Below are 25817 nucleotides of genomic sequence, written 5' to 3'. Positions count from 1 at the left end.
GTGCTATTATATAGACAATATTCATCGTATAATTGCATTAGAGTGCTATTATATAGACAACATTCATCGTATAATTGCATTAGAGTGCTATTATATAGACAATATTCATTGTATAATTGCATTAGAGTTCTATTATATAGACAATATTCATTGTATAATTGCATTAGAGTGCTATTATATAGACAATATTCATCGTATAATTGCATTAGAGTGCTATTATATAGACAACATTCATCGTATAATTGCATTAGAGTGCTATTATATAGACAATATTCATCGTATAATTGCATTAGAGTGCTATTATATAGACAACATTCATCGTATAATTGCATTAGAGTGCTATTATATAGACAATATTCATCGTATAATTTTATTCAGTATTATTTTTAGTAATGAACACGCTCATTATTATTAATTTTTGTTTTTTGAAGGGTAATAAAGTGTACTTTAATGTGTATTTGGCCTTTGACACAACAGCGAATTTGAGCTATCTATCTATCTATCTGGTTGGGCTCCTTTCCTGTCTTCCATCAGCTGCCTCAGATCTTCAGGATCACAGTTGGTGTCATGTGCAATTTGTTGGATGTACATGGATCTAGGTCGTCCTATGCTCGTGCACCCATGCCGTGGAGTCCACAACAATACATTCCTCACCAGCTCTTGCTTACTCCTCTGACAGTGACCGGCAAATCGTAGACGTCACTTCCTGATGGTAGTAGATATGGCAGGTAGTTTGCTATAAAGTTGCTGCTTCGTGGGATGATCTTGCCAAGATATGTTCGTAGCATGCAGGTGTACACGTCTAGCTTTCTTTCCAATCTTCTGATGAGTGTCCAGGTTGTAGCACTGTAAACAAGAACAGACTCCACCACTGCTCTGAAGAACTGCCTTTTCAGTTTGTCAGTTAGCCTATAAGTCCATACTGACCGTAACTTATCCAATGCAGCCCATGCTTTCAAGATGTGAATTTCGATATCTCTCTCATATCTATGTTGCTGCCCAGGTACGTAAAATTCAGTATTGTTTAATCTAGAACTTCGATCTCCTCCTCTGCATTGAAAGTCATAAACTTTGTCTTATCTGCATTAACATAAAGACCAATGTTATTTGCAGACTTTTTTTTTTTTAACTATTCTTGAGCTAATGAAATGTAATGTTAAAAATCTAACATTAGGTACGCCAAACTCAAACTTGATTTTCATTAAATCTTTTAATGTGGCCGCATAAATCTTTGCAAAACATGAATAATAATTTATTTTGGTAGTTCAATCAGCCACCATTTTAAGACTGTTCAAAAAAATTGTTGGAAATTGATCCAGAAGCCAATTTTAACAATGTATAACTAAAAACGCAGATTTCAAACAACTTAAAAAAATATTATGATGATGATGATAGTAGTAGTAGTAGTAGTTAACAACATTGATTGACTTCCTGAGTGTGTCAACTTTGAATCCAATTCCTTCCATATAAACATTTTCACTTTGGGAAGCAAGTTGGCAACCTTCATATGGCCCCTCCTGTAAATTCCTGATGTCTTTCTAGAAAGAATTTTAACTAGAAAGATACCAGAAAAACGAATACCAACAATAATTATTAGATTCATACGAAATGAATAAATGATGCTCATCATTCATACAACACACACCGCAAATAAATATCTCATTTCATCTACGTCATTTGTCTTGTATCAAACAGTGTCTCTCAATCAAAATTGCCTTGGCATTGTCTTTAAAAAAAATCTAAAGAAAAAAAAAAGCAAATAATAATAAAACTGAAGAAAGTGATGTTTTTGTGTCGACAACTTTAATTCATACAATCTCTACAAAAATTTTACACAAAAATAATTTCTGCTGATTTTTTTTCTTTCATCTTTTTTTTTTCTGTGTTACTGAATTTAAAACAACCAGTGAAGATATGATTACCTGAGCAAGTTACTTGCTAAAAAAAAAAAAAAAACATCAATCAAGGGCAAGCAGCAAAACTGTTTCAAAATTTGTATTGAAAGCCAAAAAAAAAAAAAGTTTTTAAGTTGCTGTTGGTTTCAGTGTTAAAAATATTGACCACCATTTTTTTTTTTTTAAATACTTGGATTATTCGGACTACTGATCTCATCTTGGATGTTATTCTCACAACGTTTTGACAGATGTAACCGCCAACCTTCTTGTAGAACTCTAAAGTTTGTATGGAAGCTTTGAGCAGAACCCTTTATTTAATCTATAAGGGTAGATCATGCTCGTTCCATCAACCATGACTAGGTAGAAATCTTAACTATGTATTGTTTGGATTAAGCAGACTAATGTTCTCATCTTCAGTTTTATTTGCACAGCGTTTCGGCTGATGTAACCTCCGACTATCTATACCTCGCCATGTTTGGTTAAGGAAAGGGAGAGGGGTTTAGTTTTACACTTAGAAGGTTTCGTATTTAAGTTAAGTTGAAATAAATTTACAAAAAATTATAAAGTCAATACAAAGATAAAACACTGGAGGATATTATTTCTGAATTATTTGTATCGAAAAAAAAAAGGGGAGGGGCCTTAAAGTTTAATTAATTGTAATTTCTTAAAATCCCTAAAATTTACGAAACTAAATTTGCCGATGAAACATAATTGTTAAATTATGTGTTATCCCGTGTTGTCTGTTTTTAAATTTTGAATTTTAACGAAATTCTGTTTTTACTTTTCATATAGACGTTTTTTTTTATAATATGTTATTATTTAGCACCTGATATGAAACAAAATAAAAAAAGAAAAAAGAAAGGAAAAAAGGGGGATAAAAAATAATAACACTCAAGATGAGAATGTTAGTCTGATTAAAGCAAATAATATGAATAATCATCCCTCATCTAAAAAAATCAGAACTTAAATAGTTTGCAATTGTATTCTTAGTATTATTGAATAGAACCCCTTATTTAATCCAGACGAGTAGATCACTCTCATTCCGCCAACCATGACCAGGTAGAAACCTTAAATAGTTTATAATTGATGTTTCTGAATTTTTGAGATGAGGATTGGTTATTTGTATTATTTGGATTCTTCAGACTACTGTTCTCATCTTGAGCGTCATTTTCACGTTTCAGTCAGTGTAACCTCCGACCTTCTTCAAGTGTATTTTGTCAAACTCGGGAATCTTTCTGTCGAACTCGGGAATTTGGACAGAATTTAATGGAACCCTTTATTTATTTTACAGGGGTAGCATGCTCTTGTTTGGTCAGCCATGAACAAACATTGTTTTTTTTCGGTCGCTCACACTGAGAATTGAACCTTCAACCTTTAAGAGAATATCACTTTTACAATTGGCCCATGGCACAGTGATTATAGTACTTAGAAAAATCAATTATAAAAGTGATATTCCCCTGAAGGTTGAAGGTTCAATTCTCAGTGTGGGTGACCTGAAAATATAATTGCGAATTACTTAGGACCTCTATCAAGTCATGGCTGACAGAACAAGAGCATGCTACCCCCTGTGAAGTAAATAAAGAGTTCCATTTGAAATTCTGTCAAAATTGCTGAGTTCGACAGAAACCTTCCCAAGTTTGACACGATACATCTGAAGAAGGTCGAAGGTTACATTGATTGAAACATTATGAAAATAATATTCAAGATGAGAACAGTAGTCTGATGGATCCAAATAATATGAATAGTTTGTAATTGTATTCTTAGTATTAGCTTGCACCGAGGATTGAACCTTCGATCCCTAAAAAACTGTCACTTATAACTGGTTATTACTTGCACCACAGCTGAGTTCGAAAGGATGTATCTGAAGAAGGTCAGCGGTTACATTGATTCAAACGTTGTGCGAATAACATCCTAGCTGAGAAGAGTGATCCGAATAATCCAAATAATTAATCCTCATCTCAAAATTTCCGAAATTTGTTGTTTTTATCTTTTTAAATTATTTTACTTGTAATTATAAGACATTTTATAACAGAAAAGCTAAACGCAGCTTCGTCGTTTTAGATGTTTTATCAAGCAGGAGAAGAGGGAGGAAGATTTGTTAATTACCGGATTGTTTTGTTTTTTTTTTCTCTCGTTTTTCAGTTCAGTTTAAATTATTGTCTAGGAGTCTGTCATACCTACTTCGATTTACATATCTGGTCATCATGACATTTTTTTTCTAACTGATATAGGCGTGTTTAAAGCTATAATAGTGGTTTTTATAGAATATCGTGTTAAGCTTAAAATAAACTTTTATAACAACGGGGTGGCGATTATCTCCCTTGGTTTTATGATTTTTAGACGTATCTCTGTTCATGTTTTCCAAAAAATTTAAGAAGTCATATTGTATTTTCCTGACATGTTTTCATTTACCGGTCTGCATATATCAGTCACCTAATTTTTTCTTTTCTTTTTTCGAAAAGAAAATAATGATTGTTGTTGTTGTTTTTTTTTAAAATAATAATAATGATAAAAAAAAAGAAGATAGTTTGAGTTATGGTTAATTAGTCAATTATTAACTATTCTGCACTTTCTAGATGGACTGTTAACTATTTTGCACTTTCAGCTAACAATTTCTGGGGTAAAATTCGGCACACTGATATCCAAACTCGCTATTCCAAAATCTAACACACTGCTGTCAATAACTGACATCCTAAAATTAGTAATTTTTCAATCTTCAAAACTCAAGATGGAAAAGTTGTTTACATTGTATAAAAAGTGTAAAAAAAAAAAATAAATAAATAAATAAATTAAATAAATAAATAAATAAATGAATAACAATATTAAGTTAGTTAATGTCAAATGACTGGTACAAGCAAACTGGTGAATAAAAACTCGTTACACTGGAAAAATATAACTTCCTAGTATTTTTGACAAGATGTCAAGGAAGATAACCAACTCAACACCAGCCCTCTAATTAAAAATTAAAATTTTAATCGAAAAAAGGTATTTTAAGAATTCTTTATTTATTCTGAATTCAATGAAGATTTCACTTTGAAAAGGAGGGGATGCTTCGAAAATTAAATTAAAAACTAAATAGATATACCTAATTTAATACATCACGCTGGTAAATAAATATTTAATTGAAAATTATCAAATCTTTCAATAGAGTTATGTTATCTACTGTTATCTCGTATCAAAACAGTATCTCCAACTAAAATTGCCTTAAAAAATTTTTAAAATTTAAAATTCTAATAAAAAACAAAAAAATCAATTCATTTTTATTTATTTATTTAATAACTAATCCTCTTTTTATTAATTCTAATTGCTGATGACTGAACTGGAAAATAAAACCATTCCACAAAAAAATGTTTTTTTTTGTTGCCCCCCCCTCCCCCGAAATGAAAGGAGTTTACGATAAACATTCTTTGGTTTTATCATAATCTTCTTTTTCTGTTTTTTCTTTTTCTCCATGTTAGATTCTTCGGAGTTTTCTTCAATTTCATAAAAATTTAAATTGATCATCATTCAAATCCTTATGATGTAAATAATCCAAAATGTGAAGAACGAGCAAAAATAACCATCGAAAGAGAATCAGTTTCTTTCGTGGTTCTTACCGCTGCTCCTACAATCATTTTTGGAAATGAAAACAAATATCAATTAAATCAATTTATAGGATCAATTAGGTTTAAAGGACCCCACAAAGTAAGCAAAACAAAAGGAACAGCTTTTGGTTGACCATTGAACACCATTTTTCTGAAGCTAAAACTTTCTCTATATTAATCATCGACCTTGTGAGGAAAAAAAAGGAACTCTAAGCAACTCCAGTTTTTTCTTATTTAAAAATTAAAATGCCTACCAAAAAATAATATAATTATTAAAATATAAAATAATTATCCCTCGTTTTTTTCTTTTTCTCACGTGGGAGTCACCATTTATCAAGGCCTGAAGGTGCCTCGAGAATAAAGGTTAATGAATGTAAGATGGTAGTGTAGTAATTGTTAATGTGTAAATTGGGTAGAATTTGATTATTTATGGGGACGGCTCAACAAGAACTTGTTTACATTGGATTTAAAGGCTATGTTGTATTCAACTGGGAAGCAGGCCAGCAGAACAGTGTTCTGCAGACGGGCAGTTCTGGGGAAAGAAGCTTTGTTCACAGAATCTGCGTTTACATTTAGGCCCAGATAGAGAGTGGGAGAAATCGTTTATAGTGGTTGTAAATATATATATATATATATATGGGTATCCATAGTCTGTAAATATATATATATGGGTGTCCATAGTCTGCCAAAGACTGAAGGAGCCTGTATATATATATATATATAGTCTGTCAAAGACTGAAGGAGCCTGTATATATATATATATATATATATATATATATATATATATATATATATATATATATATATATATATATACAGGCTCCTTCAGTCTTTGACAGACTATGGATACCCACGGATGTGTGCCTGCATGGGAAATTTTTGTGGCAGGAGGTGCACAATCTCCAACCACACCACTCCTGAGTCGACATTGTTAAATACTAGTGGCAACTGATGTGTATATACAAGACAACGGGAAACAAATGCCGAGATAAGCGGAGAGCACATACAGTGCCTAGAATTCCCAAATGATCACCCACCTGGTACTAACCAGGCTCAATGTTGCTTAACTTCGATGATCTGACGAGAACTGGTGTGTCAACGTGATTATGTCATATGCGGTTGTAAATAGTTGAGTGTTTTTTGCGAAAGTTTGGCAACAGATTGGAGTTGGAGCATTTGCCATGTTGTTTATTAAAAAGTTTTATTTAGATAATTTTAAGTTTTTCAAATAAAAAAAAACGCATCCTTCATCAAAAAATAAATATTTAATATACCCCCACCTTTTTAAATATAAATCTTTCCTTATATTAAAAATCGACCTTCTGATGAAAAATCAAACACCTCGTTTTCCTGCTGTTTGTTAGTAGATACCACATGCATGTATGAAGGTCAACTGAAAGTTGTTCCTTTTGTTTTTTCGTATTTTATGCAGTCATTAAAACCTAGTTGATTCAATTTATAGTTTATAGAGGTTTCCTTTCTTTGTTAACTATTTCTCTTTGTTAAGAAAACAGACAAGTGCAAACAAACGCAGCAAAATAAATTTATGTATGCACACTTAGACTTGGTGCATATGTCGGCATGGTTTAAAACCTTAGCAAAAGAAAATACCAAATATTGTTAAATTCACCAAAAAATAATATTTTGTAGAGGCATCAAAACAATAGGGAACATGAAAGCAACAAAATTTGCTCAGCGAAAAAATTCAGTCTGCAATTGTAGAACCGGGAGGAAGAGGGGGAAGGCAAATTGTGTGCGTTTAAAAAAATATGGTGGTAGTGGTGGTGGGAAATCTATACTTTTCATCTTGGTTTACATGGAAGCTCTAATCAAATAAATAACAACCAATCAGGTGATTTTTACCCCCAAAATTTTAACCAATCAGGACGCAACTAATGAATAAGCCAATCAAATTATACAAAGCTTACATAATTTGCTTTCATGCATTTAATAAAAAAAATTAAGGTACTTATACAGTTTAATCAAGACATTAAAAAATAAAAAAATATCAAAAAAAGGTTATATTGTACAAATCCGTTTTGGACTGAAGATCTCCGAAAAAAATTAATTTGATCGAGTAGTTTTTTTGTTTTTTTTACAGTGGAAAAACATGTTTTTATGACAGCTTTTATGACGTTGAAGGTAGGCATCTTGGAATTTTTTGACTATGCCACATGGAAATAACTCAGTTTAAAGCGCCGACACTCCCTCCCCATTTTTAATACTAGCTTTCCTTTCTAAAAATCGAACCTTTTGTTCGGTATCATAACAAATTGTTTTTTTTTTCGCTGTAACAAAAAAAAGCTACTTGATGAAATTAAGTGAATTTTTTTTCCGCAGACCTTCATTCCATAACGGATACATACAATATAACCTTTTTTTTCGATATTTTCATTTTTTTAATGTCTTGATTAAAAACTGTACAAGTACCAAAAATTATTAACCACATATAATAACAATTGATTTGTATCAGATAGTCAATTAGAATACCAATCTTGTTTTACTGAGAGAGGGAAAAAGTCATCAGTGTATTTGAAAAAAATATGTCAACCAGTTAAACTGTGAAAAAAAACAAAAAAAAAACTTCTTTTATGTTACAAATGAAAACTTTTTTTTTGTCCTTTAACACTGAAAAGGAAATTTCATCAAATTATTCAAATGTCCTTGTGTTTATTTTGCCACAGAATATTTTCTGATCAGAAAATCGATTTCTATCTGCATTTTCTTTCTTTTATCCTTAAAAACATGGTGCTTGGGCAGTACAAAAAAACTGTGAAAAGAAATGTATTTTATTTAAAAAACATTACTACGCACTTATATGTCATGTTGCAATTAGTATAGCTCCCAAAAATGATGAAAAATAGATCCAGCAGAAGGTGTGCTGGATCTATTTATCACAATAAATCATAGACGTTAGCGGTTCAACGTTTTCTATTTTCTCAATTCACGGATTTCAAGGAAAGCAGGGAGATAAGTCAGTTTGACATACAGAATTGGTTGTACAACTCTTGTACATTAAAACATACAATAAAACTTAATAATTCGATAAATTTTATTTTTATTTGTAATTATTTTTCTACTGGATGATTTTATTATTATTTTGATATAACCACAACTACAATACGGCACAATCACGTTGACACATCGGTTCTCGCCAGATCACCGATGTTAAGCAACATTGAGCCTGGCCAGTACCAGATGGGTGACCATTTGGGAAGGCTAGGCACTGTATGTACCTACTGGGAACGTTGGGCGTGGGGCCAACACCCTCACCCTGTAAAAAGAACTCCTCGCTACAAAAACATCTACAAAAAAGTTGTAGATGGCCTATGCCCCTCCAGGGGCTCAAGGTCTATGGATGGGACAATACACAGCACAATCATGTTGACACAACAGTCCGAAGTTAAGCACTGATGAGTCTGGCCAGTACCAAATGGGTGAGCATTTAGGAAGGCTAGATGCTGTATGTAGCCCACTGAGTCATACAAATTTCCGAGTTGGTATTTGAGGGTGTGTTTAAGTCCCTGGGGGGGGGGGAGACACACCCCAGAATCAAAACGGAAAACAACAAGAAACTATGATTTTGACTTGTCTTCCTGAGATTACCATGACGAGCCGTGGTCGCCGACGCTGTTAAAACAGCAGAGCCACTGATGATGATGATAACTACAATGAGGATCTCCGTTATTTTTATCAAAATTGGAAATATTTTTTTAATTTTCACCAGCTATGCGTAAATATCTCCACTGCTTTATGGATGCCTTTGGAAAGGCAAAGGCTAAGGGAGTAAACGCTAACAAAAAATCCAGTTTGGAGTCTTGATAGGCAGATGGTGAAGTATTGCTGCATTTTTTGGCAACTCCTGCAGCTATGCTGGCTCCGATTTTATTGGCATGCCTTTCTGTCGGACTTTGTCTATAATGCCGAGAGGGGGACCCTGATAACTAGGCAAACCTAGGTCTCCTTATCACCCGCCGGAGCCTGCATCTTTATAGCCACTGCAGACACTGCAGTGCACCAAACTAGATGCAAAAGGCCATTGTTTTATTAAACAGAAGGTTGCCATCACAAGATCATTTTTTTGTAATTTTTAAAAATTTAAACTAATAACACCCAATTATGTAATGGTGTTTTTGCCTGAAATACATTTGCTTGAAATTTTGTTATACTGAACAAGCACCTCAAAAAGGTTTACAAATTACTTGAAAAAAATTTGCATACAGCAAGTAATGCAGGCGGCCATTTTGTTCCGTACATTTTGGTTTTCCTAGTTTAAAATAAAACTACTTGATCAATTTACGTGATTTTCGGAATATGGTATCTTCATTCTGTAACGAGTACGTACATCATACAGACTTTTCTGTTATTTTCTTTAATTGTCGCCATAAGTGCCAAATCTGAATAAGAACCCACCTTTCTTTCTACTCCTTCATTGCGTTTTTGCTTTTTTTTTTTCAACGAGGGTTCTTTGGTTTAACAGAGGCGCATGTAAAAATGAATGTTTTCGTTTGAGAGCACAAATGAACTATAATGATTGAGAGTCATTTTGGAGAAGACGAACAACCAACACCTATTCATATTCGATATTCATCCCCGTCCCACGACATAATGATGAGACAATGGAGTTAAAATCAAAGTGCTTGTTTACATCACAATTCTTAATTTTTTTTTTTTTTTTTACTCGTGTTCACCACATACAAGGCACATTGCCACTGAGATGTAAGGAGTACCATGAATTAGGGACCATGTCTACAGAGTCACACTAAGTAGGGAGTTAAGCAGCAAAATGTTTGTTCACATTACACTTAAACATCTGAATGTGAGTACTGTCATAGAAGCAGGGAACAGGAAGGGAATTCCAGAGCCTAGCAGTTTGAAGGAAGAAACTATTAAAGTAAAAGGCTTTCCAGCATATGGGGAGAGGAACTTTCTACAGTGAATGTGGGATTTTGCTGCTTGACAGGTTATTCGAGGGTATTTATGTCGAGGGGTCGCCAGTGCAATAAGTTTGTCGGAGCACATTCCACTAGAATATTTGTAAAACAGGCATAGGGATGCAGCATTGCAGTGATGGGACAGGGGTTAGAGCTTGGTTGACAAACAGTGCAGGACCTATTAATTTGGAGATTCTTTTGTTGGACCCTGTCCGATAGAGCAAGAGAGAGAGAGATTAGTGGGCGATGCACCAGCCCATATGTGATAAGAATACTTTGTGCCTGAGCGAACAGCGGCTTTGTATAGATATAGGAAACTATCAGGTGTAAGTATTTTTCTAGTGCTGTAAAGCTGCTCACTTTCCTTGCAGCAGTCTTGTCAATGTCTTCTATGCATTTGTTTAAATTCATATTGTTTGTAAATTTTAGGCCATGCAATTTGAATGCTGAACTCCCAATTACTAATAACTAGCAGGCTACCCAGCATTGTCCGATCGTAAAATATGCATTAATATTACATCTTGATTTATGCAGAATTCTTATGTATTAAAAACAGAAATACCGTAGGTATTAAACGTAATGTTAAATTTCTTTTAATAAAAATGAATTAAAAAAAAAAAAAATACTCGAGCCGAGATCGAAACCAAAACCCAAAGACAGTGAGTCAACCATTAGACCAGCTTGCCACAATCTTAAAAAAGTGTTTTCAAACCTACTTATTATTAACATAAGGAAGTTGACATGTTTCATGATTGTGCATATGCAGGCGTGAGACAGTTTACAAACAGGTAAAAATTCGATGACTTCGAGGTACCAATTGTTCAATTTTAACCCCTTAGAAGTCCTTTTTTCCAGATGAAAACTGATTAAAAAGTTTTCCACATGTCTGAATACTTTATATACCAAATTTCAAGTCTATAGATCAAAAATTCGTTGAGTATATAGGTTGAAAAGTGTCCTCGCACACACATACATTCTGACTTTTATAAATATATAAACTAGCAGCCCACCCTCTCTCCCTGACATGACCCGATCATAAAATATGCTTTCCTCGTCCAGATTTCTGGAACTTTTGTCTTCTGCTACTAACCTCTTCTCTCCTTGACTTTTCTGTATTTACATGTTAAGATGGCCAATAAAGATGGTTCATATATTAGTCCTTTTTCTATAGATTATTTTATTTTGTAGGCCTACCTATATAATAATATACCTATATATAGAATGATATTTGCTACGGGGGGGGGGGGACAGTAACAGAAACTTGCAATGAAGTGAGCAACCAACAGAAGATATTGGAAGAAACAACTTACCTTATAGACTTGTATGTAATCAAGTTTATTGGTTGTTTTAACTTGTAGGTTATTTCATTCCTGTCTCCAGATAATGTCGAGTTATCAGGAGAAAATATGCATCATTTCGGGGTACTACCTCTCCCTCGTAAACTTTTATATAATCAAGTTTATGGGCTGTTTTTCACTTGAGGAGTATTCCATTCTGGTCTTAAGATAATGTTGCCTACTTATATAATAATTTGCTAAGGCAATTTTATGGTTTTACAAACATAATTATCTTCTACACCTTTTTTTTTTAAAAGATGGATCAGTTAATTATCCTTTTGGTCATGCACTTTTAAAAAATAATGCTAATGAGAGCAAATTAAGTGAAAATAGAAACTTTGAATTGATTTTGCGCTGTTATGTCTCTAAAAATTAGAGTTTTTGTCAAAATATAGACGAAAAGAACAAATTAGCTTGATACTACTACTACTACTACAATAATAATAATAATAATAATAAAAAAAAAAAAATAAATAAATAAATAAATAATAAAAAAAAATTACTTAATTGATTAATTAATAATAATTTTTTAAAAATCAAATCATTTTCTATTTCCTCCCAAGCAATGTTAGAGCACGGGTCTTTCTAATTAATTCAATAAAATTGTTTTAAAATTATACTTTTTAAAATCTTAATTTAAAAATTTACATTTTAACATGAATTCCTAGACATACAGACAGAAAAAAAAAAAGCAGATGAAAAATGGTCTGACAATTTTCTTATATAGGTAGAATAGCCATCACAATACAGGTTCTGGGTAATCCTAGGACGTTTTATGAAGTTAAAGAATTCAAAACCGCAATAACGTTAATCCATTTGTTCTATTTTTATTCTTTAATCCTGCGCCAGTCACCTGGGTGTTTCAAACATGGTTAGTCCTATGAGGTGTTTATACACCCTACTACAAAAATGTTTATATATAAAATATCATTACCCAGCTGGTCCATGATATATCTACAGTTCCTGTTGTACAATTTGAATCACTTGTATCTTGTTGATATTAATATAAAAAAAATACAATAAAATAAATTAAAAAACTAAGGAAAAATTAAAATATTACATTAGCTAAGCTCATAGTTACAAGACTGAAAGAGTAATAAATTGTAAATAAAATAATAATCCCATCAAAACTTATGATAAAGAAAATACCAACACATATTAATTCCATATTAAATATTATAGAGTAGCCTGATAGCACATAATGTGCACCTATATGTACAAATTTTCATTCCCACTGGAAAAATGCAAAAATATATAAATCATAAAATCATAACTACATTAGTCAGCTGGGGTGACTGGATACTTCAGAAGACAAAGAGGCGTCTATCTCCAAGAAAAACCGATATACAACTGTGCCATATTATGTGTGCTATACCCTCGCTGAGTCAGGAGAATACTGGGAGGGAAGAAAAGAAATAAGTTGCTAACTAGGAATTATGAGCACTTAAGCAAAATTGGGGTGACAAATCAATCTTGATTTTCATAGTGGGAAAATGGTGTTGCAACTATACATCATATATTTGGAAGACACTTTAATCTGGAGATGAAATGCAAACATTGTAATTAAAAAAACTCATCTGATGTAGGTGTTGTGTTGAACACGAAACTCAAACTAAAAATAAACTTTCCTTTATTGAGATGACCTTTTCCCCTGTTATGGCTTGGTCTTGTGCAGCTCTAGGAGGTCCACCCTCCCAAGTTTTACCTTCTCTCTTTGAGAAGAACTTAGTTTATTGCTAATTGCCTAAGGAATGCTGCCGGGGCTGCCCAGGCATTTTTTGCAGGCTAGAGTGCTCTTCCTCTTGAGCGTTGACTCGTCAATCCCACTTTAAGACCCTTGTATCACATCATCCCTTGTGGGATGGCGATAGATAGAAGCCTTCGGATGAGGCTCAAAGTGTAGCATGTGTTCTGTCCAAAGAGGACACAATGATATCGTGGAGTGTTCATGCCGGACGTCTATAGAATGGAAATATATCGTAAAATTCTACAAGAGTTTGAGAGATAACCTTTTCCCCCATAGCTAGATATATTTTGAAAATATAATATAATCTTTATAATAATAATAATAATAATAATAATAATAATAATAATAATAACTAGCAAGACCTGTGGAAATTCCACTACGGTATCTTTCATATGTAATATATTACTGCTGGACATTCTGTGGACATTCAACATGAATGGAAACCTCGCAATATTATTGTGGCCCTTTTGTTAAAACTGTAAAAGTATTTATCTAACTAGTCTGGTTAATGTAATGTCAGAATATATCCGGTTATTATTATGGTTTATCTTCATATCCTGTGACATACTTTTATTGTATGATTGTCTGGCACAAATGGAAACCCCACGATATCATTATATCATCTTTAAACAGAACAGATGCTACCCATGTATCCTAGCCAGAAGACCAACAAAACAGATTTTATTTTCACATACAACCCAAAACTGACATAATTTTTATTTTATTTTATTCTTTTTTCATTACGTCTTCAGTGATTGGGAGATCCTATTTATTAAAAGGAAGAATAAAAGGTGCTACATACTTCGAACATAAAATTAACATATCTATATACAAATAATTTAATGTTCGTAGTATGTTATCACCTTCTATCCTACTTTAAGAAATAGGATCTCCTGATCAAATAATTTATATTCTGGAAACCATGAAACACATGACACTTACGTTAAGGTACTACAGTATTAATATATTAGATAACTAGCAGGGGAAGGGGGAAGCCCAGTCGTAAAATACGCTTAAATATGATATTTTAATTTGTCCAGATTTCGTATATATTATTATTATAGTCAGGATTTAAAAAGTAAAAAAAATGTACTTGGGTGCCATCAGCTAGAATCGAAACCGAAAGCATTCAAAGCTGGTGACGTTACCACTGTACCAACGTGACACACATATGAACTGATTAAAAATAAACTAAGATGAAAGTACAAAATGTATGACGATTTTTTCCTGTTTGACTCCTTTTTGATCCCTTAAAAACTATTTTAACCGGCTAAAAACGCATAAAAGAACGGTCTATAAAAAAAATCCAATCATTTGAGGTCCCTAGCGCCGCTCTACGACTTTTGGTTTCAGAAGAGATAGAGTTTGAAAATATGGAGACAGGCAGACATAGTGCCTTTTTATATATTAGATAATATGCTAAGGAATTTTATGTTTGTGCACTATCACCCTCACACTCCTTGCATTTTAAAAGATAAGATCGCTCAATCGTCGAAAATCTAATGTAAAAAAAAGTGATTTTTTAACTTTCATTTGGTAGCATTCTTGTCTTGAATGTCTCGCTCAATCTAAATCTGTTCTTTCCAGATAATGCAATAGTATTGTGGAGTCTACGTTCGTGCCTAGCGTTAATAGAATGGAAATATGACACAAACTCCTACAAGAATTTTAGCGATCACCCTCTCCCCATAATCGGATATATTTTAGAACTAAATTAACCAGAGTACTTAGATATGTTTATTTTTGACAGCTTTGCAACTCTTGCTTCCCTTATTTTGTCTTTTAGTCCTCACATTCCACAAGCAATGTTTATGACAAAGAGGGAGAATTGCTGTTTTCTGAATCAGAATCTACCATCTAACTTATTGTTAGTTAGTGTTTAACCTTCAAGTAGTATTTTTGTTTTTAGCTCCTTACATCAAGTGGCTTCATGCCTTGTCCACAAAGAGGGAAGAAGCAACTCAAAAATGGATTCAAAACGTTGAGGAGGACACCAGGCACTTACTAATCCAACAAAGTTTATAAGATGTCCCAGATACCTCCAGACTCAAGTACTGAAAGCTCTTCCACAACTCAAAAATAAAAAATTGCGAACCAGTGGAATGGTAGGAGGAATGGATAAACAATACTCCCAAAGGAGGGGACATCATTGAAGACCCAACTTTGCACCTCCCAGGTTTTGCTACAAATAGTAGGAAGCAGTTGGTAGCCACAAACCGGATCAGAACAAGACACTGCAGGACTGCAGTAAAAAAACGCAGGTGGAGACAAATAGACTCCCCAATTTGCCCAAAGTGTAAGGAAGCCCCCCCCCCCCTCCGGGACACAAACCACCTGATTCTGCACTGTCCAGTCACTTGACTGGAAAGACGCTATACGATAGCCCATCTATCTGAAGATAATTTCTTAGACTGGCTAAAAAAAATAGCGATATAGAAGTCTAACATATACAATATTACTATGCCTTGTCTGGAGTGATTTCCATATAAAAAAAAGAAATGCCTGCTTCAGTTTAAGCAAAGGTGTTACAATAATATTACAAAGTCTGCATTTATACCAAAAGTCGATAAAATGGAAATGCTGTGAACCCTAACAAGGATATAACTGTAGAATTTCCACAAATCCGTCTAATTGTTTGATATTTTATGAATAAAATTTGAAAGTCAGTTGTGTGTGTATGTGTTGGGAAGGATTTTTTTTTTGTGTGTTATTAATATTGCCACCCAAACTTAGGGTTAAGGGAGAGAGCATGTGATTATTTTTTTTTAATACTAATTATTTCAAGACGCTTAACATGCAATCTTCTATTCCTATATTATCAACTTTTCAATCTAAAATGTCTAAGAAAGCGCATCCTTGACATTTCACAGAAATTAGTCATATCTTCTTTAAACCGTTATCTGGTTAAAACCATTTTCTTTTCCACCTCAAATAAGGCATATTGCCACTTGGAATGTAAGGAGCTACTATTTGGGCTCATGTCTAACAGGGAACTGTGAAGAGTTGAGCAGCAAGATGGCTGTTCACGTTACATTTAAACTTTAGTACAGTCAGAGAAGGAGACAGGGAGGGAATTCGAAAGTCTAGTAATCCGAGGGGAGTTTAGTTATGGAAAAAAAAAAAAATTTAACCATTATTAAAAAATTAAATCTTGTATAGTTACTAAACTGAACCATGTTTGGCAAAAGGCCACTATAAATGAGCATTGAACAAGGATCAAATTTAGGGGAGGAGACATGGTTCATTTTTTAGTATATCACTCAAAAGAAATATTTTGTGTTTGTTAAGAATATTAAGAAAAGGGATGCAAAAAACAAAAAAAAAACCCAAAAAAAAAACAAAAAAAAAACCCTACTTTTCAAGTAAGTGGTTCTCAACCTTTTCCCCATGGTCCCCTTTTTCAATGGGCATCAGAATGCTATTTCTTTACTCTTTTCAAAAGATTTACTCAAAATGTTTACTCCAAATAATATGCAGAGAATAATAATTAAAAAAAAAATCGCTAATGTGTAGACACAGTTGTCTAGAAAGAAAATGGCTGCTGAGTTTGAATTTTATATAAAAACTGAAAGAAATCCTTATTCCACATATAAATAATATAATTGTTTGCATGGAAAGTTTGCTTAACTTAAAAAAAAGAGATTTTTTTTCTCATTGAATGATAAAATCCATCTTTTGAACATTTCCATCTCCAACCATCAATTGACTGTGAATAACGGTTCAATGTGCATGGTAACTTATAAATTTCACACCTCCAATAATTGGCTATTGATCGATGTGTGTCAATTCATGAAATCATCTCAAAATTGTCAGCTTTATGACAGGTTGGAACATTGTTATTTCTTCAGTTTGCATGAAATCGTTGTCACAAAAATCGTTTACAAGACTTGTTGGACGTAATCTAAGAACTCAGCGGTCATTTTCTTTCTAGGCTGCTGTGTGTAGAAAAATATCTTGTATTCTTTGTATAAATACGTTTTTATTTGGCTTGTTTTTTCAGTAGATTTTGATTTTGTTTTTGTGTAAATTTTAATAATAGGAAATGTTGATAGATTTAAAAACTTGCAAAAAGAAGTCGTTTTTTTTTTTTTTTTAATTTTTTTAAATCTGTAATTACTTAATCAGCTAAATTGAAATAGAGTCCGATCAACAATTCATTTTTAAGATGTTTAAAAAGACTTTTTGGGTATGTTTTACAACCCACAGAGATTTGAAAAAATGGTAAAAAAATCAAATATATAACAAATAAATGTTACCAAAGGCAAGATAAGTTACTCTTCGACCCAACTAGGTAGGTTTTTAGTGCTTTTAGTAAAATGTAAAATGTTTACTCAGCTTGAAAAGCAAGCAGGTTCAAGACAAAATGGCCACAATGTATTTGTTATGCTGTAATTTTTTCTTATAGTTGCGTACCCTTTGAAAAAGCCTCTTTTTTTCTTTTAGCCGAATAAACATTTTTCATTAAGTAAAAAACACTAAAAACCTACCCAGTTAGGTAGAAGAGTAACTTATATTGCCTTTGGTAACGTTTATTTATTATATATTTGATTTTTCGACCATTTTTTCAACGGACTGTACACAGTAAAACATACTCGAATTTTTTTTTACAGATGAAAAATAAAATATGTGCCGGCTCGTTTTTTTTTTTGTTTTTGTTTTACGAAAAACTTCTGGGTGGATTCTGAGACACTATAATTATTGCAGCGTGTCGGAAGGGGATGGGGAGCAAGCAGACCTAAACCTCTGTAGACGAACAAATGGTAGTGGATTTAGATCTACAGAAGAACGAGCAGATAAAACTTGAGGGGCGAAAAGTTTTTAAATTTTGACTCTGTACTAAAGAAAAAAATATGAATAAATAATTAAAAAAAAAAAAAATGCATAAAAATTGTTTTTGGTCATAATTTAAATCAAGTTCTATTTTTTTTTTCTTTTCTTTTAGCGCTCAAACTCTGAGTCAGTTCTTAACCGCACTGGGCTTTAATTTCATTTGTGATAGTTGATTCAGTTTGCACATAATTTTCTATAGGACTTTGATAGAATTCAATTTTGTAGAAAAAAGAAATCGATATTAATTTAACAGTTTCAATCTCTTAATTTGCGATCTGAGATACCCCTCTCCTCTCTTGCACTTGGAAGGATTTTGTCATTTAAAATCTTTTTCTTTTTTTTTTTTTACTACATTTAACCTGGTTAGACATAATGCCATTACACAAGAGCACTTAATAAGGATTGAGTTCATCAGCAAATGCCTTATATATTAAGATGCTTCGTCACAGCTCAAATGGCAAATGTATTTATTTGTTTTTTTTATCTTTTTTTTTTTTTACCAAAACTCTGAAGACAATTTAGAAATGGATTCGAGTTACTCCAAGAGCGGAAGAATAAAAGTTGTAGTGCTAATGAATTATTTCCCTTTAATTCTTGCAATCGCTCGTTTTTTGTTTTTTTTTTTTGCTTTTTTTTTCTGTCTCCTCTCCCTCTCTATATTTGTAATCGATCCATCGATTGCGTGAAAATTAAACAGAATTTGTCTTTGCAAATTACTTGACACAGTATGGAAGAAGAGCATGTGTGTGTGTGTGTGGGGGGGACTTTGTAACGTAATCATGTACTTTCTAGACCCATGTAATTTTATCAGAAACACTATAAAAAAAAATTATGCTTTTTTTTTTTTTTTAAAGATTATAACATGCTGAACGTATTGGTATTAAAATCAATTTAGTACTCTTTGTGAATTCAGAATTTTAGGACATGCCAGAACAAATGGTCTAACAAAAGATCTGCTCTTTGGTACAACCCCTGGCAAAAGAGGACATGGAAGACCAAAAACAAGAATGTCAGACAACGTGACGGACATTAGCATGGATGAGTTACTCACAATGGCACAGAACCGGGGTCAATGGTGGCGATTCGTGTAGAGTGCCAGGGCTGGTCAGTAATGACCATTCCATCAAAGAGACAGAGATAAATTCTGAAAAAAAGGCAATTTTTAAATTAGTAAATTAGCTGATGTCCTGTATGCTAGTTGATCTAAAACTTGGAATGGAGACTGGTTAATATTAAGCAGAAAAAACTAAACTTTTTTGGCAAACTATATAAAAATAATTTATTAAAAACAAAGTATTTATAAAAAATATTTGAATTTTAATTGATTAAATAAATTATTATCATATTATTCATTAAAAGACTACTTTATCAGCTTCAAATTAATAAGTCTCCATTCCAAGTTTTAGATCGACAAGCTTACAGGACGGACGTCCACGATGCATTTGGCTAATTTACTAATTGAAAAATTGTTCTGTTTTTTTTTCCTGAATTCATGCATAATACTATTTACTTCTTACATTAGTAAATTAGATAACATGCATCATGGACGTCCTGTAAGCTAGCTGATCTAAAACTTGGAACGGAGATTGGTTAATATGAAGCAGAAAAATTAAATTCTTTTAGTGAGTTTATGTAAAAATAATTTATTTAGATAATTAAAATTCAGATTTTTTTAAATAAATATTTTAATTGTTTTTAATAATTTATTTTTATATAACCCACAAAAAGAATTTACTTCTTTTCGTTTCATATTAACCAGTCTCTGTTCCAAGTTTTAGATTGATGATCTTACAAAACATCCCGGATGGATTTATGCCAATATGTTGACTAATTTAATAATAATAATATTTTTCTATTTCATGCATAATACTAATTGATTTTAATCCATTAATCCATTAAGTTCCATTGCCTAATAAATAGGACATCAAATAATTCCTTATTACAGTCAATAAGATAATATATAATAATACTGCTTACTGCATAATTACTCTGAAGAAAGGATAAAATTCATCTGTATTCATACACTTGTCTTTGAGAGTTGTTGGAACCCTTTTACAATGTCAGCAAATTCAAATACCTAGGGACCACGGTCATGAACAACAACAAAATGGACAAGGAGATTTCTGCAAGAATGGCTAACGCCTCCATATCCTATGGAAACCTCAAACAGAAGGTCTGGCAAAATACCACGCCATCGTCCTCTCGTCTCTCTTATACAGTGCAGAAACTTGGCCAGTGTAAAAACTGGTAGCCTGCAAGCTCAACACGTATATGATGAGACACCTCCGGCAGATTTTAAATGTCAAGTGGTATGACTTTGTCAGCAACAGGGAGATCCTATCACAAGCCAACCTCCCAAGCATGTATGACCTGCTCATCCGGAAAAACCTGAGATGGGCCGGGCATGTAAACAGAATAGAGAACTCCCAACTACCAAAACAGATACTGTTTCCACAACTGGAAGATGAGGTACGAGGCATAGGCAGACCTAAGCTCAGGTTTTGTGACAGCGTCAAACGAAATCTAAAGGACAGGTTTATCCCTACTGGAAGCTGGCAGACCCTCAGTCGCGACCGTGACAAGTGGAGAATGATGGTTCACAGGAAGTCGTCTTCGGACACAAAGGACAGCACATGATGATGATGATGATGGAACCCTTTTAAAATGTCTTGTGAAATTTACTAAAATTCTATTTGTTCAATAATGTATGAACTTATATAAATGAGTCTGGCAGTTGTAATTCACAAACTTATTATCAAAAGTGCAGTAGTAATCCACTAACTTATTATCAAAAGTGCAGTAGTAATCCACTAACTTATTATCCAAAGATGCAGTAGTAATCCACTAACTTATTATCCAAAGTGCAGTAGTAATCCACTAACTTATTATCCAAAGATGCAGTAGTAATCCACTAACTTATTATCCAAAGTGCAGTAGTAATCCACTAACTTATTATCAAAAGTGCAGTAGTAATCCACTAACCTATTATCAAAAGTGCAGTAGTAATTCACTAACTTATTATCAAAGATGCAGTAGTAATTCACTAACTTATTATCAAAGATGCAGTAGTAATCCACTAACTTATAATTAAAAGTGCAGTAGTAATTCACTAACTTATTATCAAAAATGCAGTAGTAATTCACTAACTTATTATCAAAAGTACAGTAGTAATTCATTAACTTATTATTAAAGATGCAGTAGTAATTCACTAACTTATTATCAAAAGTGCAGTAGTAATCCACTAACTTATTATCAAAAGTGCAGTAGTAATCCACTAACTTATTATCAAAAGTGCAGTAGTAATCCACTAACTTATTATCAAAAGTGCAGTAGTAATTCATTAACTTATTATTAAAGATGCAGTAGTAATTCACTAACTTATTATCAAAGATGCAGTAGTAATCCACTAACTTATTATCAAAAGTGCAGTAGTAATTCACTAACTTATTATCAAAAGTGCAGTAGTAATTCACTAACTTATTATCAAAAGTGCAGTAGTAGTTCACTAACTTATTATCCAAAGTGCAGTAGTAATCCACTAACTTATTATCAAAAGTGCAGTAGTAATTCACTAACTTATTATCAAAAGTGCAGTAGTAATCCACTAACCTATTATCAAAAGTGCAGTAGTAATTCACTAACTTATTATCAAAGATGCAGTAGTAATTCACTAACTTATTATCAAAGATGCAGTAGTAATCCACTAACTTATAATTAAAAGTGCAGTAGTAATTCACTAACTTATTATCAAAAATGCAGTAGTAATTCACTAACTTATTATCAAAAGTACAGTAGTAATTCATTAACTTATTATTAAAGATGCAGTAGTAATTCACTAACTTATTATCAAAAGTGCAGTAGTAATCCACTAACTTATTATCAAAAGTGCAGTAGTAATCCACTAACTTATTATCAAAAGTGCAGTAGTAATCCACTAACTTATTATCAAAAGTGCAGTAGTAATTCATTAACTTATTATTAAAGATGCAGTAGTAATTCACTAACTTATTATCAAAGATGCAGTAGTAATCCACTAACTTATTATCAAAAGTGCAGTAGTAATTCACTAACCTATTATCAAAAGTGCAGTACTAATCCACTAACTTATTATCAAAAGTGCAGTAGTAATTCACTAACTTATTATCAAAGATGCAGTAGTAATTCACTAACCTATTATCAAAAGTGCAGTAGTAATTCACTAACTTATTATCAAAGATGCAGTAGTAATTCACTAACTTATTATCAAAAGTGCAGTAGTAATTCACTAACTTATTATCAAAAGTGCAGTAGTAATCCACTAACTTATTATCAAAAGTGCAGTAGTAATCCACTAACTTATTATCAAAAGTGCAGTAGTAATTCACTAACTTATTATCAAAAGTGCAGTAGTAATTCACTAACTTATTATCAAAAGTGCAGTAGTAATTCACTAACTTATTATCAAAAGTGCAGTAGTAATCCACTAACTTATTATCAAAAGTGCAGTAGTAATTCACTAACTTATTATCCAAAGATGCAGTAGTAATCCACTAACTTATTATCAAAAGTGCAGTAGTAATTCACTAACTTATTATCAAAAGTGCAGTAGTAATTCACTAACTTATTATCAAAAGTGCAGTAGTAATCCACTAACTTATTATCAAAAGTGCAGTAGTAATCCACTAACTTATTATCAAAAGTGCAGTAGTAATTCACTAACTTATTATCAAAGATGCATTAGTAATTCACTAACTTATTATCAAAAGTGCAGTAGTAATCCACTAACTTATTATCAAAGATGCAGTAGTAATTCACTAACTTATTATCAAAAGTGCAGTAGTAATCCACTAACTTATTATCAAAAGTGCAATGTAGCTTGTTGTGTGAACTGCTTTTCTTCTTACCATAATGTGTAAATCTTTATCCTGAATGTATGTAGCTTATTAGTTTCTAAAATATATCATATGCATCCAGTATCCTATTTATAATAGAATCAATATTTCACTTTTTTAAAATAAAATAAATAACTTTTTTCCCTTTAAATTCGTATATTCTAATTCATTATTAGTTATTACATAAAGTTTCAACTCAATAGTAAACAAATGTACATACCTTCCGACTTAACAGATTAATAATGGTTTCTAACGAAAACATTTTTATGTTTCTGAATTTTTGAGATGAAGATTGATAATTTCTATTATTTGGATTCTTCGTACTACTGTTCTCATCTTGAGTGTTATTTTCACAACATTTTTACCGGTCTAATCTCCGATCTTCTTCAGGTGTGTCTTGTCAAAGTCGGGGATATTTCTGTTGAACTTGGGAATCAGTACTCAATTTTGAACAAAACATGTGACCTAACAGATAAAGTACCAAAAAGAGGTTCCGTTCTAAGAGACACCATAGGGACGTTTTTTTTTACTTTGTCAATCTTATTGCCGAAACACTTTATTTCTTATCGATTTTAATGAATCGATGGCTTAAATAATTATCTTTGGATTCCTCATCAAACAAAACCTGTGACCTAACAGATATAGCAACAAAAAGAGACACCCCAGGGACTTAATGGTTTAACACCAAGACGTTCAGCATGTCATAATCTTAAAATTAAAAAAAAAAAATTTTTTTTGAGCTATTGTGCATCGTTTTTCAGATAACATTACGTGGGTCAAGAAACTACATGATTATCTTTTGTAAAATTGTCAGAAATTTATTTGCTTTATTAAGTGCATTATTTCTTTTATTTCTTTAAAAGGATATATCTTTTTTTTTTTTCAATTTAAATCCTTTCTCCGTTTTTCGTTTTAAATTAGTTTTTCACCTATCTCTTCTTTCAAATTCAATTAAGCCAAACTGACCAACGGGGGTGGTTGGATATACTCCGGCTTAAACTGTAAATAGTCCAGTAACTTTTGCGGTAACGGTAATCGTGGTATCATGTCGGGAGCAAAGTATTGCAATATTCTGGTACGGCACCGGTTTTGTAGATTACCTTTGTTAGGAAGTTTATAAACTTCGATATGGTCGGTTGGAGAATCTTGGACATTTAAAACGAGCGCCATTCGGTCACCACAGTTGGAAAACAGAGGCACATAATTAACAGGGCAAGAGTGTTGGCCGCAGATAAAACGGATATATTGAATGCAGTAAAGTGTTTGGGAAGTATCGCCATCAAACACATAGACAGCCATGGTCAGAGCGTTATACTTGCGGGACTTCTTTTCCCGACAGAAACAACCGCCTGTCATCATCACGGCAAATATCAGCAACCCATCTTTCGAGAAGAGCAAGTTTTTTAATTTTGGCCGCCTCATGTCACGGAAGATGTCGATTTGAGGATTAAATGCTATTGTTTCCCAGTTGTCCGTCCTGATGAGACTCAAGGAGTTCTCTTCTCCTTGTCGGAAGCTGGTCACTGCAAGACGAAGACTCCCGAAGCGTGGGTCGAAAGCAAAGAGCGAATGGGCGTAGGGCAAGCTCACCTCGCTCATCATTTGTTTTGTTTTTAGATTGTAGAGTTGAAAGACGTATGCACTGTTGTCGCTACGGAGACTAGGGAATTTTATAAGACAAGTTGAATCGTCTGGGCTCAGCTCTCCCCATAACGCTTCGTTAACAAATTCTACATTCTGTTTCCCAAAATGTCCAAGAAACTTATTGATGCTCAAGTCGATGACGCCAAACTGCGTCATCATATTCTGTACAAAGTGGAGGATCACAAGGTTGTCATGGTAACAGAGTACACTCTTGACATGGAAGTTCTGGATCGATGACAACTGGGCGGGAATATGATTGTATTCAAAATGTTCTGCCATTTTGGTGAATTTGCTTCGGCGCCGAAAGCTGAAGAATGAATTGCTTTTGTTGATGTTGATAATTCCTTGCCGACTTGTGCAGAATGCAGGACTGCAATCCTTAAAGACGATGCCGTCACAGGTGAGCAGAGATTCACTGAAGCCTGCAGCTTCTGCAAAGAATAAAGAAGAACAAAAAAAAATAAATGCAATTAGAAAACTCAACGGAAAGACATCTTTTCTTTTTATTTAGTTCCAAATAAATTGTATAAAAATTCAATAGAAAAAAAAACATAAAAAAGACTGGTGGGAGAGGGGGCAACGTCTTTTGCAATGATATTTTAATTTGTCCGGATTTTGTATATATTATTATAGAATCGTGATTTCAATATGATATTTTAATTTTTTACAGATTTCGTATATATTATTAGAGTCGTGATTTCAAAAGTAAAAAAAAAAAGTATTTGGGTGCCATCAGCTACAATCAAAATCAAAACTGTAGCATTCAAAGCTGGTGACGTTACCACTGTACCAATGTGACATGTATATGAACTGATTAAAAATTAAAAATAAACTAAGATGAATGAACAAAATGTATAACGATTTTTTTTCAATTTTGACCCATTTTTCAACCCTTTAAAAACTATTTTAACCGGCTAAAGACCCATAAAAGAATGGTCTATAAAAAAAAACAATCATTTGGAACCCCTTGTGCCG

At 32.8% G+C, this 25817-nt stretch overlaps 2 protein-coding genes across 7 annotated transcripts in view; one reads left to right on the top strand and one right to left on the bottom strand.

The window, feature by feature from the left end:
- The window catches only part of LOC145258162 (glutamate-rich protein 2-like), a 124037-nt gene that overhangs the window by 34155 nt on the left and 64065 nt on the right, over positions 1 to 25817 (top strand). The window lies entirely within an intron of this gene.
- LOC145258161 (uncharacterized) overlaps positions 1787 to 25817 on the bottom strand; it is a 463400-nt gene continuing 439369 nt past the window's right edge. For all 6 annotated transcript variants that reach the window (XM_080115963.1, XM_080115964.1, XM_080115965.1 and 3 more), the window contains one exon: positions 1787 to 25273. In XM_080115963.1, the coding sequence (XP_079972089.1) occupies positions 24150 to 25273 (1124 nt within the window). In that variant the 3' untranslated portion in view covers positions 1787 to 24149. The remainder of the gene's footprint in view (positions 25274 to 25817) is intronic.

This window comes from Euprymna scolopes, chromosome 33, assembly GCF_053919585.1.
Source record: "Euprymna scolopes isolate OS-2025 chromosome 33, ASM5391958v1, whole genome shotgun sequence".
NCBI classification, from domain to species: Eukaryota; Metazoa; Mollusca; class Cephalopoda; order Sepiida; family Sepiolidae; genus Euprymna; species Euprymna scolopes.
The sequence above is the reverse complement of the archived record's forward strand: the minus strand, read 5'-3'. Positions and strand labels throughout refer to the sequence as shown.